Source organism: Erinaceus europaeus, chromosome 4, assembly GCF_950295315.1.
Source record: "Erinaceus europaeus chromosome 4, mEriEur2.1, whole genome shotgun sequence".
Lineage (NCBI taxonomy): Eukaryota > Metazoa > Chordata > Mammalia > Eulipotyphla > Erinaceidae > Erinaceus > Erinaceus europaeus.
The window spans coordinates 152,963,122-152,980,163 of record NC_080165.1 but is presented as its reverse complement, the minus strand read 5'-3'; the positions used below and the strand labels follow the sequence as shown (position 1 = coordinate 152,980,163).

General features: G+C 55.1%; 1 protein-coding gene across 4 annotated transcripts in view; it reads left to right on the top strand.

Annotated features, from left to right (window-relative positions):
* Positions 1–10,694: 10,694 nt before the first annotated feature.
* KLHL32 (kelch like family member 32) overlaps positions 10,695–17,042 on the top strand; it is a 218,633-nt gene continuing 212,285 nt past the window's right edge. For 2 of the 4 annotated variants that reach the window (XM_060190744.1, XM_060190743.1), the window contains exon 1: positions 10,695–10,820. Coding sequence is in view for 2 of the 4 variants with exons in the window: in XM_060190742.1 (XP_060046725.1) it covers positions 11,223–11,578 (356 nt within the window). In the remaining 2 variants the exon portion in view is untranslated. Of the gene's footprint in view, positions 10,821–11,189; positions 11,579–17,042 lie in introns of those variants that run through there. The other 2 variants (XM_060190742.1, XM_060190741.1) reach the window with 1 other exon arrangement.

Genomic DNA, 17,042 nt, shown 5'->3' with positions numbered 1-17,042 from the left:
TGGCTCTGTGGCTCTGTGGCCCTGTGGCTCTGTGGTTCTGTGGTTCTGTGGCTCTGTGGTTCTGTGGTTCTGTGGCTCTGTGGTTCTGTGGCTCTGTGGCTCTGTGGTTCTGTGGCTCTGTGGCTCCGTGGTTCTGTGGCTCTGTGGCTCTGTGGTTCTGTGGTTCTGTGGCTCTGTGGTTCTGTGGCTCTGTGGTTCTGTGGCTCTGTGGCTCCATGGTTCTGTGGCTCCGTGGCTCTGTGGCTCTGTGGTTCTGTGGCTCTGTGGCTGTGGCTCGGTGGCTCAGTGGTGTCTTCATCGTGCTGCAACAGGAAGCCATAACAGGGCATCTTAGGTCCTGCTGGTCCCACTTTTGGTGTGGTGAGTGGTGTAAGGAGTATTTGTTCTGGGGTTTAGGAAGGAGGGCGGCAGAACTCTCTTGCGATTCACTTTCAGGTTGGAATTGTTGGGTAGTATGCCAGCTCCCCCGGCTTTAAGCTTCTGTCTCTAATCCTGCTAACTAAGCACCAGCATGCCTGCAGGGCATTGGTTTGATCCCACTCAAAGCTGCGGGCTATTTACATAACCACTGTTAACAAGCACCACCCTGCCTGCAGGGCATTGGTTTAATCCCCACTGGTTCATGATGTCTCTTTGCTCTGCCCCCTCTCCTAGTCACACTCCGATCTCCACCACTGTCTGTTCGCTCCACCCTCTCTACGTCACATCCTGTTTCCACCCTACTTGGCGAGTATATGTACAAGCTGCTTTTCTGAGTAAAAACACTTGGAATTGCTTTGGCTCCGAGAGTCCCAGAGTGTATCTTCTGTGATGTTAGCTCGGCACTAGTTCCTGATCGCTCTCCCACACAGCAGCCTACGCTGGCTCCAGTTGAGTTCTCTCCAACCCAGGGTCTTGGTAAACAACCGGTGGCTTACTGATTAGGTCCTGTTCTTCAAGGGGGGAAGGGCAAGGACTTTTCCATCTCACACTACAAGCAACTTATACTAAAAGGAACTTAAAAACTTCTGCATCAAAAGGGAACTTCAAGGCTACTGCCTTTTACAGGGTCTACAAGTGAGAACATCCCAGAGTCCTAGTGTCCACAGGTCAAGGCCATCTGGGACTGAAGCACTGGAAGCCAGCCAACCAGCTCCTGAAGGGAAGGGCTTGGCTCTTTTGAGACAAACATGGCCAGAAAGCCTGCAGATTGAGAAGTGGGAGGGAAGGGAACACGTGGCAGTGACAAAGTTGATCAAGTCCATGTGTAGCTGTGCACAGGGACTCAGGGTCAGACCCACCCCGGCCTGGCTCCCCACCTGCAAGGCGGACACTTCAGGAACTGTGAAGCAGGTCTGCAGGTGTCTATCATTCTCTTTCCTTCTCTCAATGTCTCTCTGTTCTAGCAATTGAAATAGAAAAAAGAAAAGGAGACCATGGCCTCTGGGAGTTGTGGGTTCATCACGCTGGCACTGAGCTCCAGATAACCCTGGTGGTGATAAAAAGAAGAGGCGGAGTAATGGCTCTGCAAAGAGACTCTCGTGCCTGAGGCACTGAAGTCCCAGGGTCAGTCCCCTGTACCACCACAAACCAGAGCTGAGCAGTGCTCTGGTGAGAGAAAAGAGGAGGGGGAGGAGAGAAAGAAAGAGGACCAAGAAAAAGAAAGAAAGAGACAGAGGTGTGGGGGAAAGTTGTCTCACTGACCTGAAACCACGAAGAATGCTAAGGGCACCTTGCAATAGACCAGGGCACACTGTTCCTCGTCCAAGGGCGGCGGAGGCCTGCAGAAGATGGGGTTTAGTGTCCTGTGAAATTCTGTCTTTGCTGTGCTTCTAACCCCAATCTCCACAGCGTCCACATTTAGGGTTTCATCCTGCTCTTGCCCCCTGCTACCACCCGGTGTTGTGTGCGTGTTTCCAGGAGCACTGCTCAACTCTGGCTTGTGGTGGTTCTGGGAACCGAACCTCAGCCCTTCTGTGCGCCCGGCATGAACGCCATTGCTCCTACACCCTCCCGTGCCCCTCACCAGTCCTTTGACTACACGCGGAACTCGGTCTCCTACTTACAAGTAGAATGTAGCTGATAGTTTGACAGGAAGAGCCCAGGATGTGCAGGCCTGAGGCCCCCGAGGGCCCAGTTTCAGACGCCTGCTTCCCTATAGCTGGGAGGTGCTCTGGTCTTGCCTCTTGATCTGCCTCATGAAAATAAATGTATCTGTAACCGAAAGTGGAGGTCCAGCCAAGCGCTGCACCTGGTTGAGTGGGCACGTTACTGTGCGTGAGGACCTGGACTCAAGCCCCTGCCCTCGCCTGCAGGTATCTCTCTGCCCTCCTTTCCCTTCTCTTAATTGATTGCTGTCCTACCAAATTAAGCAACGGTAAATAAATATTTAAAAAGTGGATCCCCCATACCAGTGGACAGCTATTACAAGAGGACCCAACATGTTAGGTGGTGAAAGGAAAGACTCTTTAACGGTGTTGGGGAGATCAGGTTGACGGGCCAGACGGATGAAATCGCACCACTACATAGCACCACACACAGAAGCTAACTCCAGATGGGCTGGACATTAGGTCACTGTCACACACACAGAAGGAAACATCAGCAGAGCATTTCATGATTTCTACTTTGGAGATGGTCTTGAAGACTCAAGTCCAACAACAAGGAGAATAAAAGTATGTTGTTTTCGATGGGTTATGTTGTTTTCGCCGGGCTGGCTTCACGGGCGGGTAACAGACGACCAGGGACTCATGGCTGGGTTGTACGCAGTATCTCTTTATTCATGCAGGACACAGCGCAATCTAAGACGAGCTAAGCTAAACTCAAGGTACTGTAAAACTCACAATGCTGTCTTTATATATACTTGCCAAGTAAGGTGGAAACAGGATGTGATATAGAGAGGGTGGAGAGAAAAGTGACTGGTGAAAATCAGAGTGTGACAAAGAGGGGGCAGATTAGGCGAGAATCCTATCACTGAACCACAAATGCCCTGGAGGGAGGGTGGAACTTGTCAACAGTGGTTATGTAAATAGAATGAAGTGGTTATGTAAATAGAATGCAGTGTTAAGCAGGGGGGATTTAAACCAAATGAAACAGAAGGGGTCTCATGCATACCAACAAAAGTATAGATACAGCAAACTGAAAAAGCTTCAGTGCAGCTAAAGGAAGCCACTACAGTAACAGAAAAACTCACTCGAGAATGGGAGGAAATCTTTACATGCCCCACACCAGATAAAGACTAATAATCAAAATATATAAAGTGCCCACTAAACTCAGGAACCAACCAACCAAACAAACAAACAAGCAAAAAAAAGCCAAAAAAAAAAAAAAAGGGACACTAAGAAAGAGGGAGAAGACGTGAACAGAATCTTCACCCAAGGAGACATTCAGAGAGCCAGGAGACAGATGAGAAAGTGCTTAAAGTCACTGGTGATCAGAGAAGTAAGGACGGTGAGAGCCCACCTGACACCTGGGAGGTCAGACAGCAGGAAGGACGGAGCTGGTGAGGTTGCAACGGTGGCGAGGTGCAGGCTGGAGAAGCAGCATTTCTCCACTATGGGCAGGGGGACTGTGCAGGCTTCGTGGAAAACAGTCTGGAGACATCTCAGAACACTAGAAATGACCTACCTTGTGAGCCAGCAAGTTCTGGGTTTTTACCCAAAGCAAACAACAACACCTAAACACAGAGATCTCCGGACACCTGTGCTCATAACTGTACAACTAACAGTACCTCAAACTTAGCGAAACTCTGATGTCCAGTGACAGATGAGTGGCCAAGAAAGTTGTGGTTTCTGTACACGATGACTCACTTTTCAGCTGTTAAAGATGATGAAGTCCTCTCCCCTGTCTCATCTTTGATGGAAAGGCTGGATGGCATCACAGGTGGAGCTGAAGAAAGGACAGGAAGGGGAAACAGAGTGAGATCTGAAGTGGATGCCCCACATCACGCCAGCGCAGAGGACTCTGCGGAAGAGGTGGACGGTGTTGGGGTCCCGGGGCCTGGTTGTGGAAAGGGACCTCAGTTGGAGGTGAGAGTGTTTTGCAGGAGATGAGAACTTGTACTTGTGTCAGCAAAGTTCCTGTAAACCATCAAGCACTCAGGATAGTGGTAAAAACAAGTAAGTAGGGAGTTGGGCAGTAGCACAGTGGGCAAGTGCAGATGGTGCACAGTACATGGACTGGCCTAAGGATCCCAGTTCGAGCCCCCGGCTCCCCAGCTGCAGGGGAGTCGCTTCCCAGGCGGTGAAGCAGGTCTGCAGGTGTCTGTCTTTCTCTCCCCCTCTCTGTCTTCCCCTCCTCTCTCCATTTCTCTCTGTCCTAGCCAACAACAACATCAATAACAACAACAATAATAACTACAACAATAAAACAACAAGGGCAACATAACAAAATAAAAAAATAATTCAAAAACAAACAAAGGGGGGGGGTGGAGCCAAGATGGTGACTTGGAGGCAGCTGCTGGCGTGAGCTCTGACAACAGCGGCGGACAGGTAGGATATTACACTGCCAGCAGGACGGTGAAAAAAAGGGGTCCTAAGTGTGACAGCAAGGAGGTGACTAAACCTCAACCTTGGGTTAGAAAACGGAGGAAAGAAAGGAAACCTTCTGCTATTTCCTGAAGCGCACCCCTCTCCCCACCCACCCCAAGACCCCAGGCGCTGAGAGCTGCTGCTAGCTGGCTCCTGATGAGCTTTTTCTTCACCAAATTCCTGGCTCAACAGGGGTTTGATCTCCTTCTCACTCCCTCTTTTTTTTCTAAGTGGAAGGAACTCTAGTTGAGTAACAAAATATGTGACCAGTCAGAGCCTCACCCCTGCCTGGGAAAGACTTCCTGGAGGGTTTTTTTTTGTTTTTTTTTTTACAATTGGCGGTCTTTGCTCAGGCTGCCTGAGCTAATCCTGAGCCCACCAAGCGGCAGACTGACTGATAGGGTTTTCACTCTATTTTATTTTATTATTACTATTATATATATATATATATATATATATATATATATATATATATATATATATACGTGTGTCCCTCCCCTCCTTCTTCAGGTTGAACACAATTAGCTGTCACTGTTTTTTTCCATTGCTAGGTGACTGGCTGTCCTGTCCATTATGAGAGGAACTTGTCTACCTCTTACCTCCACTCTCCCCTTTTTTCCTCCTCTTAGCTAATTAAAAAAAAAAACCTCTTTCCTTTCACTGCTCTTTTTGTTTTTCTTGTTCTTATCTTCTTTTCTTCCGTCCTTCTCCTTCTGCTTTCTGAATTCATTGATACTCGCTTGTGAATTATTTTGGGGGAGAAATCTGACTCAGAGTGGACTCTGTGTGTGTCTGTCTTCCCTGCTTCTCTTTCTCCTCTTGCTGCCCCTAGATTTACAGTGGACAGTGGGTTTGCATAATTGTCTCTTCTTGCTATCCCTTTTGTCCTTTCTCTTTCTCATTCATTTAGGTTTGGTTGCTATTTTTGGATCTGAGCTGTTGTTTGGCTAACTGGTATTGGTTGAGCTACATCAATCCTTGCGTCAGTTACTATTGTGGTAATTTCTGAGGTTGGTGACTGCATTTGTCATAAAAAACAAACAAACAAGTAAATAAAAGGGTGTCATGACATACTTGTCGCCTGTTAGAGTCACCCAGTTAGCTTGAGTGTGGGTCTTGGAGTCTGTCTTACAGACACATGGAAGATAAAGTCCGAGTGGCCAAGTAGATGGGTCAGGCCCTGAGCCTAGTGTCTTTGGGTTTTTATTTAGTTATAAAATGGAAACATTGACTAAACATAGGATAAGAGGGGCACAACTCCACACAATTCCCACCACCAGAGCTCCGTATCCCATCCCCTCCCCTGATAGCTTTCCTATTCTCTATCCCTCTGGGAGTATGGACCCAGGGTCATTGTGGGATGCAGAGGTGGAAGGTCTGGCTTCTGTAATTGCTTCCCCGATGAACATGGGTGTTGGAAGAGTCGATCCATACTCTCAGCCTGTCTCTCTCTTTCCCTAGTGGGGCAGGGCTCTGGGGAAGCAGAGCTCCAGGACATATTGGTGGGGCTGTCTGTCCAGAGAAGTCTGGTTGGCGTCTTGCTGGCATCTGGAACCTGGTGGCTGAAAAAAAGAGTTAACATATAAAGCAGAACAAATTGTTGACTAATCATGAGCCTAAAACCAAGAATATATTGCAGATGAAGATTTGGAGTCTGCATTGTGGAAATAGCTAGTAGGTCTATTTTAGGTCTATTCCAGAGGGCCCAGGACTTTACTAGTTTTCGCCTGAGCCTGACATCTGATATGCAGGTGGATCCAGGTTACTGTCTGGGGAGATGGTGTCAGAGCTGGGAAAAGGGCCAGATGTTGAAGTTGGGTTGTCTGTGACCAAATGTCCTCTGCCATTCCTCAAGCATCCGCCCATGCGGGGGGGGGGGGGGGGGGGGCGGTCATGTCCTTGGTGTTGCTGCAAACCCTTCCTGGAAGATGCTCTGGAGGGCTCCATCCTAAGGGACAGCGGGTAGATGCTGCACAGAGGCCACCCAGGGTAGACGAATACGCTCTGTGGGCCGGGCCGGCACCCCTGCACCTGGCATCCAAGTCTGGCCACGACTGCCTTCCCCGAGGTGGTGGGAGAGCTGTGTGGGCTTCCGGCCTATTGGGTCTGGGGGTGTGGGCGGTCCTACCGGGAGCCTTGGAGGCCTCGCCTTCCACAGGCAGAGCAGGACAGGGGTGTGTGGGGTGCGGAGTGGAGTGGGTGCCTCCAGGGGGTGGGACGGGGTGGAGCCTCCCCCTGGGGGGTCAGGGGAGTGGGCAGCGCACCCAAGGGGAGAGGGGCCGGGCCTCCTGTGAGGAGTGATGCAGGGCTGTATGGGGAGAGACCTCCTGTGGGGAGTGATGCAGGGGGGGCGTGGGGAGGGGCCTCCTGTGGGGAGTGATGCAGGGGCGCATGGGGAGGGGCCTCCTGTGGGGAGTGATGCAGGGGGGGCGTGGGGAGGGGCCTCCTGTGGGGAGTGATGCAGGGGGGGCGTGGGGAGGGGCCTCCTGTGGGGAGTGATGCAGGGGCGCATGGGGAGGGGCCTCCTGTGGGGAGTGATGCAGGGGGGGCGTGGGGAGGGGCCTCCTGTGGGGAGTGATGCAGGGGCGCATGGGGAGGGGCCTCCTGTGAAGAGTGATGCAGGGGTGCGTGGGGAGGGGCCTCCTGTGAGGAGTGATGCAGGGGTGCGTGGGGAGGGGCCTCCTGGGAGTAATGCAGGGGTGCGTGGGGAGGGGCCTCCTGTGGGGAGTGATGCAGGGGAGCGTGGGGAGGGGCCTCCTGTAAGGAATGATGCAGGGGAGCGTGGGGAGGGGCCTCCTGTAAGGAATGATGCAGGGGAGCGTGGGGAGGGGCCTCCTGTAAGGAATGATGCAGGGGTGCGTGGGGAGGGGCCTCCTGGGAGTGATGCAGGGGTGCGTGGGGAGGGGCCTCCTGTAAGGAATGATGCAGGGGAGCGTGGGGAGGGGCCTCCTGGGAGTGATGCAGGGGTGCGTGGGGAGGGGCCTCCTGTAAGGAATGATGCAGGGGAGCGTGGGGAGGGGCCTCCTGTGAGGAGTGATGCAGGGGTGCGTGGGGAAGGGCCTCCTGTAAGGAATGATGCAGGGGAGCGTGGGGAGGGGCCTCCTGTAAGGAATGATGCAGGGGAGCGTGGGGAGGGGCCTCCTGTAAGGAATGATGCAGGGGAGCGTGGGGAGGGGCCTCCTGTAAGGAATGATGCAGGGGAGCGTGGGGAGGGGCCTCCTGTGAGGAATGATGCAGGGGAGTGTGGGGAGGGGCCTCCTGTAAGGAATGATGCAGGGGAGCGTGGGGAGGGGCCTCCTGTGAGGAATGATGCAGGGGAGCGTGGGGAGGGGCCTCCTGTGAGGAGTGATGCAGGGGAGCGTGGGGAGGGGCCTCCTGTAAGGAATGATGCAGGGGTGCGTGGGGAGGGGCCTCCTGGGAGTGATGCAGGGGTGCGTGGGGAGGGGCCTCCTGTAAGGAATGATGCAGGGGAGCGTGGGGAGGGGCCTCCTGGGAGTGATGCAGGGGTGCGTGGGGAGGGGCCTCCTGTAAGGAATGATGCAGGGGAGCGTGGGGAGGGGCCTCCTGTGAGGAGTGATGCAGGGGTGCGTGGGGAAGGGCCTCCTGTAAGGAATGATGCAGGGGAGCGTGGGGAGGGGCCTCCTGTAAGGAATGATGCAGGGGAGCGTGGGGAGGGGCCTCCTGTAAGGAATGATGCAGGGGAGCGTGGGGAGGGGCCTCCTGTGAGGAATGATGCAGGGGAGCGTGGGGAGGGGCCTCCTGTGAGGAATGATGCAGGGGAGTGTGGGGAGGGGCCTCCTGTAAGGAATGATGCAGGGGAGCGTGGGGAGGGGCCTCCTGTGAGGAATGATGCAGGGGAGCGTGGGGAGGGGCCTCCTGTGAGGAGTGATGCAGGGGAGCGTGGGGAGGGGCCTCCTGTAAGGAATGATGCAGGGGTGCGTGGGGAGGGGCCTCCTGGGAGTGATGCAGGGGTGCGTGGGGAGGGGCCTCCTGTAAGGAATGATGCAGGGGAGCGTGGGGAGGGGCCTCCTGTGAGGAGTGATGCAGGGGTGCGTGGGGAGGGGCCTCCTGGGAGTGATGCAGGGGTGCGTGGGGAGGGGCCTCCTGTAAGGAATGATGCAGGGGAGCGTGGGGAGGGGCCTCCTGTAAGGAATGATGCAGGGGAGCGTGGGGAGGGGCCTCCTGTAAGGAATGATGCAGGGGAGCGTGGGGAGGGGCCTCCTGTAAGGAATGATGCAGGGGTGCGTGGGGAGGGGCCTCCTGTGAGGAGTGATGCAGGGGAGCGTGGGGAGGGGCCTCCTGTAAGGAATGATGCAGGGGTGCGTGGGGAGGGGCCTCCTGTGAGGAATGATGCAGGGGAGCGTGGGGAGGGGCCTCCTGTAAGGAATGATGCAGGGGAGCGTGGGGAGGGGCCTCCTGTAAGGAATGATGCAGGGGAGCGTGGGGAGGGGCCTCCTGTGAGGAATGATGCAGGGGAGCGTGGGGAGGGGCCTCCTGGGAGTGATGCAGGGGAGCGTGGGGAGGGGCCTCCTGTGAGGAGTGATGCAGGGGAGCGTGGGGAGGGGCCTCCTGTAAGGAATGATGCAGGGGAGCGTGGGGAGGGGCCTCCTGTGAGGAGTGATGCAGGGGAGCGTGGGGAGGGCGGGGCCTCCTGGGGAGCAGCGTGCAGGAGGGAGGAGAGGGGAGGAGCCTGCGCACAGAGCCCGCTCTGGGCCAGGAGCGCGCGGTTGCTGAGCTCCGCTGGGATCCTGCGCCTCTGGCCACCGCGCTGGCCACTCGCACCCGCACCCGCAGCCGCACCCCGCACCCCGCACCCCGCACCCCGCACCCCGCACCCCGCACCCCGCACCCGCGGCGCCCTCAACTCGGAGCTGCTGCAGCGCCGCCCGCCCGCCGCGCACCAGGCCGCGCACCCGGTAAGAACCCCCAGCCGGAGGCTCCCGCGCAGCCCCGCAGGTGCGGGCACCGGTTGCTAGGAGACCGGAGACCCGGCACCCGCCGGAGCGGCCCCTCCGCGCTGCTGCCCCGACTCCGTGCTGGGTGTTCCGGGCCGGGTCGCTGCCCGGGGTGACATCTGGGACCGGCCCGCGCCTCCCCTGGGTGACATCTGGGACCCGCCCGCCTCCCCTGGGTGGCATCTGGGACCGGCCCGCGCCTCCCGGGTGGCATCTGGGACTGGCCCGCGCCTCCCCTGGGTGACATCTGGGACCGGCGCCTCCCGGGTGGCATCTGGGACCGGCCCGCGCCTCCCCTGGGTGACATCTGGGACCGGCCCGCGCCTCCCGGGCGACATCTGGGACCGGCCCGCGCCTCCCCTGGGTGACATCTGGGACCGGCCCGCGCCTCCCCTGGGTGGCATCTGGGACCGGCCCGCGCCTCCCCTGGGTGGCATCTGGGACCGGCCCGCGCCTCCCCTGGGTGGCATCTGGGACCGGCCCGCGCCTCCCGGGTGGCACCTGGGACCCGCCCGCGCCTCCCCTGGGTGGCATCTGGGACCGGCCCGCGCCTCCCCTGGGTGACATCTGGGACCGGCCCGCGCCTCCCCTGGGTGGCATCTGGGACCGGCCCGCGCCTCCCCTGGGTGACATCTGGGACCGGCGCCTCCCGGGTGGCATCTGGGACCGGCCCGCGCCTCCCGGGCGACATCTGGGACCAGCCCGCGCCTCCCCTGGGTGGCATCTGGGACCGGCCCGCGCCTCCCCTGGGTGGCATCTGGGACCGGCCCGCGCCTCCCCTGGGTGGCATCTGGGACCGGCCCGCGCCTCCCCTGGGTGGCATCTGGGACCGGCCCGCGCCTCCCCTGGGTGGCATCTGGGACCGGCCCGCGCCTCCCGGGTGGCATCTGGGACCCGCCCGCCTCCCCTGGGTGGCATCTGGGACCGGCCCGCGCCTCCCCTGGGTGACATCTGGGACCGGCGCCTCCCGGGTGGCATCTGGGACCGGCCCGCGCCTCCCCTGGGTGGCATCTGGGACCGGCCCGCGCCTCCCAGGTGGCATCTGGGACCGGCCCGCCTCCCCTGGGTGGCATCTGGGACCGGCCCGCACCTCCCCTGGGTGGCATCTGGGACCGGCCCGCCTCCCCTGGGTGGCATCTGGGACCGGCCCGCGCCTCCCGGGTGGCATCTGGGACCGGCCCGCGCCCTGGAGAAGGCTACTCGCGGGCTGTCCGCATGCAGGTCCGCAGGCTGCCAGGAGCGCTGAGCCCCCTCTGCGGACCCCGCAAAGAAGCCGCGTCTGCGCGCCCTTCTCCCCTGTCATCCCCGCAGCAGCTGCGCGGCTCGCCTGGCCTGCAGCCACCTTAGCGCGGAGCGGAGGGTGAGTTCATGGCGCTTCCCCGCGCGGGTGGCTGCCGCTGGTCGGGACGTGGCACCCGCTCGGAGGGCAGCTCTGTGGGCGCTGTGCCCGGCTCCTGTGCCCCGAGTGATCTCTGGCATGTGAACTCTGGGTGCGTAGCGCCATTTTTTCCTGCTGATGGCCGGCCCTTTCTCTGCGCACCGAGGGAGGGGTGGGCTCAGCTAGGGGTGGGCGTCCGTGCTGCAGGAAGCCCCACACCAGCCCTTCTCCGGCCGGGCGCGCGGCATCAGCAAGCTGCGGGCTACAAGGCTCTTTCTGCCCTGTCCTCAGAGTAGAAGAGGCCCAGGAGAGACCCCTGGGCGCTGTGCCTCCTCCTGGTCCCTTTGAAATGCGTCTCTTCTTCTGCTTCTCTGAACAGAGCAGATGCGCTGCACCAAGGGCTTGTGGTGTCTGTTTCCTGCTGCACGGCTGGCATGTGAGCCTATGAGGAGAGGAAGCGGGTCCGCCGAGGAGGGTGGAGGGCTTCGCGGCTTCGCGGCTGACAGCTGCTGGACCCAAAGATCTTCCTCAGTCTGCACTGCAGCTCACAGAGCACTTTCCCAGCACCTCCTGTCAGTCTTCCTGGACCTTGTGATGTCAGGAGTTGTCGGGAGTGAAGCTGGGGACCCTGGACTCAGCTTGCTGAAGGCCATTAGAGCTAGTGGATCTTTTGGATCCAGACACTTTGCCTTTAAAAAAAAAAAGAACTTTGTGTTCTGGTGTCTGCAAGGTGCTGTCAGGTAAGACAGAGGAGTGGAGAGATGGGGGCAGAGAGGCGGGGCCCATGGTGACCTCTGGAACATGCAGGCCACTGGAAAGGGGACAGCTGTTGACTGTGAACTGATCCTTGTCACCGTAACTCTTAATAGTCCTTGAAGGTAAACAGACACGCTGAGACTGTGTGTGTGTGTGTGTGTGTGTGTGTGTGTGTGTGTGTGGTGTGTGTGTGTGTGTGTGTGAGTGTGTGTGAGTCTGTGTGTGAGAGTGTGTGTGAGTGTGTGTGTGTGTCTTAGTGTGTGTGTGTGAGTGTGTGTGTGAGTGTGTGTGAGTGTGTGTGTGAGTGTGTGAGTGTGTGAGTGTGTGTGTGTGAGTGTGTGTGAGTGAGTGTGTGTGTGTGTGTGAGTGTGTGTGTGACTGTGTGTGTGAGTGTGTGTGACTGTGTGTGTGAGTGTGTGTGAGTGTGTGAGTGTGTGTGTGTGAGTGTGTGTGTGTGTGTGTGTGAGAGTCTGTGTGAGTGTGTGTGTGAGAGTGTGTGTGAGTCTGTGTGTGAGAGTGTGTGTGAGTATGTGTGTATCTGAGTGTGAGTGTGTGTGTGAGTGTGTGTGTGAGTGTGTGAGTATGAGTGTGTGAGTGTGTTTGTGAGTGTGAGTGTGTGTGAGTGTGAGTGTGTGTCAGTGTGTTTGAGTGTGTGTTATGAGTGTGTGTGAGTGTGTGAGTATGAGTGTGAGTGTGTTTGTGAGTGTGTGTGAGAGAGTGTGTGTGAGTGTGAGTGTGTGTGAGTGTGTTTGAGTGTGTGTTATGAGTGTGTGTGAGTGTGTGAGTATGAGTGTGAGTGTGTGTGTGAGTGTGTGTGTGAGAGTGTGTGTGAGTGTGTGTGAGTGTGTGTTATGAGTGTGTGTGAGTGTGTGAGTGTGCGTGTGTGCGTGTGTGCGTGTGTGTGTGTGAAGTGCCCGTAACTTTGTAGACTGCAAGGACCACATTAACACGCATCTAGGCTGCAGGAAGCCCATGGCCTCTAGGTCGTGGTACATGGTTACTGAGGCTCCTTCTAGGCTGTCTTTTCCTGTGAGAGGATACTGATGTGACCACATACACCCAGCATTATGAGAGTGACTAGGAATTGTCTGACTTTGGCAATAAAATCTCAGGCCCAGATAATGTCTGAGTAGGTTTATAAGACGATAGAGGTATAATTCCACACCATTCCCACCACCAGAGTTCTGTGCTGCCTACCCCTCCAGCAGAAACAGTTACAGTTCTACCAAGGTCATCCATATGGGACACACACACACACACACACACACGCGCGCGCGCACACACACATACACACGTCTTTACTCACTTTTATTCACGTCTACAGCCCTGCCTTCACTTCCTTTCCCAGTTACTCCTCCACTTATTATTACTTCAGATTGCCTTTCTTTTTCTTCTTCCTTCTCAGGTCAGAGGAACAGCGCCTAACTTGCTCTCATGCTTTCTAGCTTCCTTCCCCTCTTAGTGATGGTATAAAAACGAAGATTCCTGGTCACAGTTGCAGGTCCCAGTCGAGTCCTCTGGTCACCTTCCCCCAACATTTCTCTTCCTCTGGGAGTCTGGACCAGAATTCTCTATGGGGAGCAGAAGGTGGGAGGTCTGGCTTCTGTCATTGCTTCTCCACTGGACATGGGTGTTGGCAGGTGGACCCACACCCCCAGCCTGTGTCTGTCTGTCCCGAGTGGGGCAGGGCTCTGGGGAGGGGAGGCTCCAGGACACATGGGTGAGGGCATCTGCCCAGGGAGGTCAGGTTGGTGTCATGGCAGCATCTGCAGCTTGGTGGCTGAAAGACCATATTATATAAAGCAAGAAAAAATAAAGAGGAACCCAGAGGTAGGGATAGAATAAGTGAGAACAGGGACCAGAGACGGGACAGAAACTAGAATGTTTATTTTGGGCATGTTCCTAGGAATCCTGACTTTAGTAATCTTTGCTTGAGCTTGAAAACTAACATGGAGGTGGACTAGAAATACTGTCTGGGAGGATGGTGTCAGAATGGAGAGCAGAACTTGAGAGCTGGGTTAGGGCAGAGAGGGGCTCTTAAACTTGTAAATATATATATGTAAATGTACATGTTTACACACATGTATCTAACTGTTTACCACACTGACCTAACCTGTGCCCATGGCCATTCCTATTCAGCACAGGAGCCTGTGTGACCTCTGAGTCCCTGTCAGTCTGAGCTCACAGCCCATGGTCACAGCTGGCAGCATCTTAGGCTGCTCTCATGTCAGGACCTGTCTTCCTCGAGGGGCAGAGCAGGCTGACCAGCCTCCCTGTGGACAGTGCAGCACCATCCTCTCTCAGTAAACACATCCAAGTTTGTTTCTGAGCAAGCCTGAGAAGCTCCAAGTGAATGTTTGGATCTGATAAAACAAAGTGTTAAATGCTACAATAGATATCCAGGCATTCTAGAAGCACAGATAAAGGGGAAAGGAAGCTATTTTCAGTGTGGGAACAGGGCTAATTCCACGGAGGAGAGGATTGGTGTGGAGCCTTGATAAGGGGCTTGATTCCATGAAATAAGCATCCCCTCTCGCTACCCAAACACAAGAGACTTCCAGGTACTTGTTGGAAGTGTGAGTTGAGAGGGTGATGCTTCTGGTACCTGATGTTGACAAGTTCATCCTGTAACTGTGGGGTGAAGTGTAGTTCCAAGGTGAAAGCCAGCAAGGAGCTGTCACTGGGGTGTGTGAGACAAGAGAGAGGAAGACAGGTCACTGAGGGAAAGGTGCAGATGGAGAAGGACCAGGAGGCACATTACTGATCTTTCTGGGATGCTAGCCTAGGGGCAAGGGGTGAGCCGAGTGTCACGTCCTCTACGGGATACAGAACGTAATAAATAGTTATTAAGTATGTGACGTGTATATTCTAAATATCAATTTCTGGTGCCTAACTTCCTCTTCTCACTTTTCTTTGGAAAAACTTGTATCTATATTTTACATGTGCCTCTGAAGTGGGCATATAGCAGGGCCTTTTCCAAATGGGGAAGGGCTCTCTGCACATTAGGTGAAAAGAATGTATCATTTTCTGTGAGCATGGTTACAAACATGGAGCTTAAGGAACATCTGCAGAGAGAGAGAGAGAGAGAGGGATTAGTGTTAGGTACTTTTGATAAGACTTCATCTTGTTTCTGCAAGACAAGACAGAAGGAATGTGAGCTCTGTGTCCTTTGAAAATGCTTAAACCAAGGGGGGCCTATAGTGAATGATCAGGGTGTTCTCTTTCTGTCTCTCTTAGATTTTATTTATTTTCATGTATTTATTTATTAGATGGAGACAGAAAGAAGTCTGCAGGGAATGGGAGGTAGGGAGAGACATCTGCAGACCTGCTTCACCACTTGTGAAGCTTCCTCCCTACAGGTGGGGACCGGGGGCTTGAACTTGGGTCCTTGAGCGCTGTCAAGTATGCACTGAAATGGGGGCGCCACTGCCCAGCTCCTGCTCTTGTCTCCTGACCCAGGACTCAGTCAGCATTTTTGTTGTTGCTTGAGTCAAAGTACAAAACTTGCCAAGCAAGTTCTACGTGGATTCAGGTGTAAGAACGGTGGGCGGGCACACGGTAAGGGGGTGGCATGAGTTGGGAGCCGTCCTGATCTGCAGAGTTTTAACTCCCATGAGGTATTAGGGACATGCATGTGACTGTCTGCTCTCTAGATCTGCCTGGAGTCTAGCGGGCAGAGTATGAACCAGTGATGGGAAGGTGCACTCTCCGTGTTAAGAGCTGCTTGTAGGGGCTGGACACAGGCTTGTGCCTCTGTGCCAGGTGGTCTCTTATGACCCCTTTCCTGCTGTTATAACTGCCTCTCGTGCTTTTCAGGCTTTCAGTTTGGAGACTAAAGCCTGAGAACTCATCCAGAACATCTCAATTTCCCTCTTGGTGGGAACTCATGCATGAAATGACTCTGGCTGACCTTTTCTCTGTTTCCGGCATTTTTATCAGGGCCTTAGCTTCACCGTCATGGTGAGAGCTGCAGGAAGTGGAGGCTGCAGCTGCCTTTCTTTATGTGTGCTTGCTCTCGCCTCGCTTCACATGCTCATTCAGTGCGGGGCTACACTTGATCTGACGAGCGTCAGACATATGGCACTATATGTGCTGATGAAATTCTCAAAAGGAACTGTGTGTAAAAAACAGGTTTGCAAACTTAGCTTGGAGTCAGATTCATTCCACATATGGCAAAAGCATTGAGAACTGTGTGCTTGTCTGAAATAGTTTCTCGAGGTTGGACCTCCCAATCTGGTAAGATGATTTTTGATTGAAGGGAAAAACCTTTGGCAATTTTTCTAGACTCTTGTCTTTGTCCTGTATCCTGTGTTTGAACTATGATGTGCTCTGTTTCCACGCCAGAGGAACCAGTGCTCACTACTGAGCATCAGGGGTACCTCCCATCTCCCCCCCATCAGTCTCTCTCTGTCAGTCCCCTCCCCCACACGTCAATCTCACACTCTCTCTCCAGATACTTTGGCATACAGGTGGATGGAATAGTGGTTATGTCTTGGTCAGCTGCTTCAGTGAGAACACAGACAAGGCAGAGAGGCTGGATGTCCAAAGCAGAGGAAGACATATCTACACAATTGGTTTTTTTTGCCTCCAGGGTTATTGCCAGGGCTCGGTGCCTGCGCCACGAATCCACTGCTCCTGGAGGCCATTTTTTCTCTTTTGTTAGCCTGGTTGTTTAACCATTGTTGTGGTTATTATTATCGTTGTTATTGCTGTCATTGTTGTTGGATAGGACAGAGAGAAATGGAGAGAGGAGGGGAAGACAGAGAGGAGGAGAGAGAAAGACAGACACCTGCAGACCTGCTTCACCGCCTGGGAAGCGACTCCCCTGTAGGTGGGGAGCCGGGGGCTTGAACCGGGATCCTTATGCCGGTCCTTGCGCTTTGCGCCACGTGCGCTTAACCCGCTGCGCCACCTACAGCCCGGCCCCTCTACACAGATTTTTATAATGCAAGCGTTGGCCCTTTGTTAAATTCAACCTCGTTACTTAGAAGCTTCATTATCTGTGAGTTTTAGGTTTTCTTTCTTTTCTTTTTTAAAAAATCTTTATTTATTGAGTAGAAGCAGTCAGAAATTGAGAGGGAAGGGAGAGGGGGGAGAGAGAGAGAGAGACCTGCAGCTCTGCTTCCTCATTCATCAAGTCTTCCCTTTGCAGGCGGGGGCTTGAACCCGAGTTCTTGAGCACTGTAACACGTGCGCTCAGCCAGGTGCGCCACCTCCCAGCCCGGACTTTTAGGCTTCCTGTTGAACGTGCCAGGTAGCTCAGCACAGCCGGAACACAAGCCCTGCAGCCTGGATCTGAACAGCAGGTGCCGTGCTCCCTGCACAGGTGCTCGGCGGTTACGGAGCCCCCAGTGGACACAGGTGGCAGCTCTCTGGACGTCTCGCCTTTTCTTTATCTACGTCTCGCTTCCTCATCTCTAAAATGGGGATTCCACGGTTAAGATGACT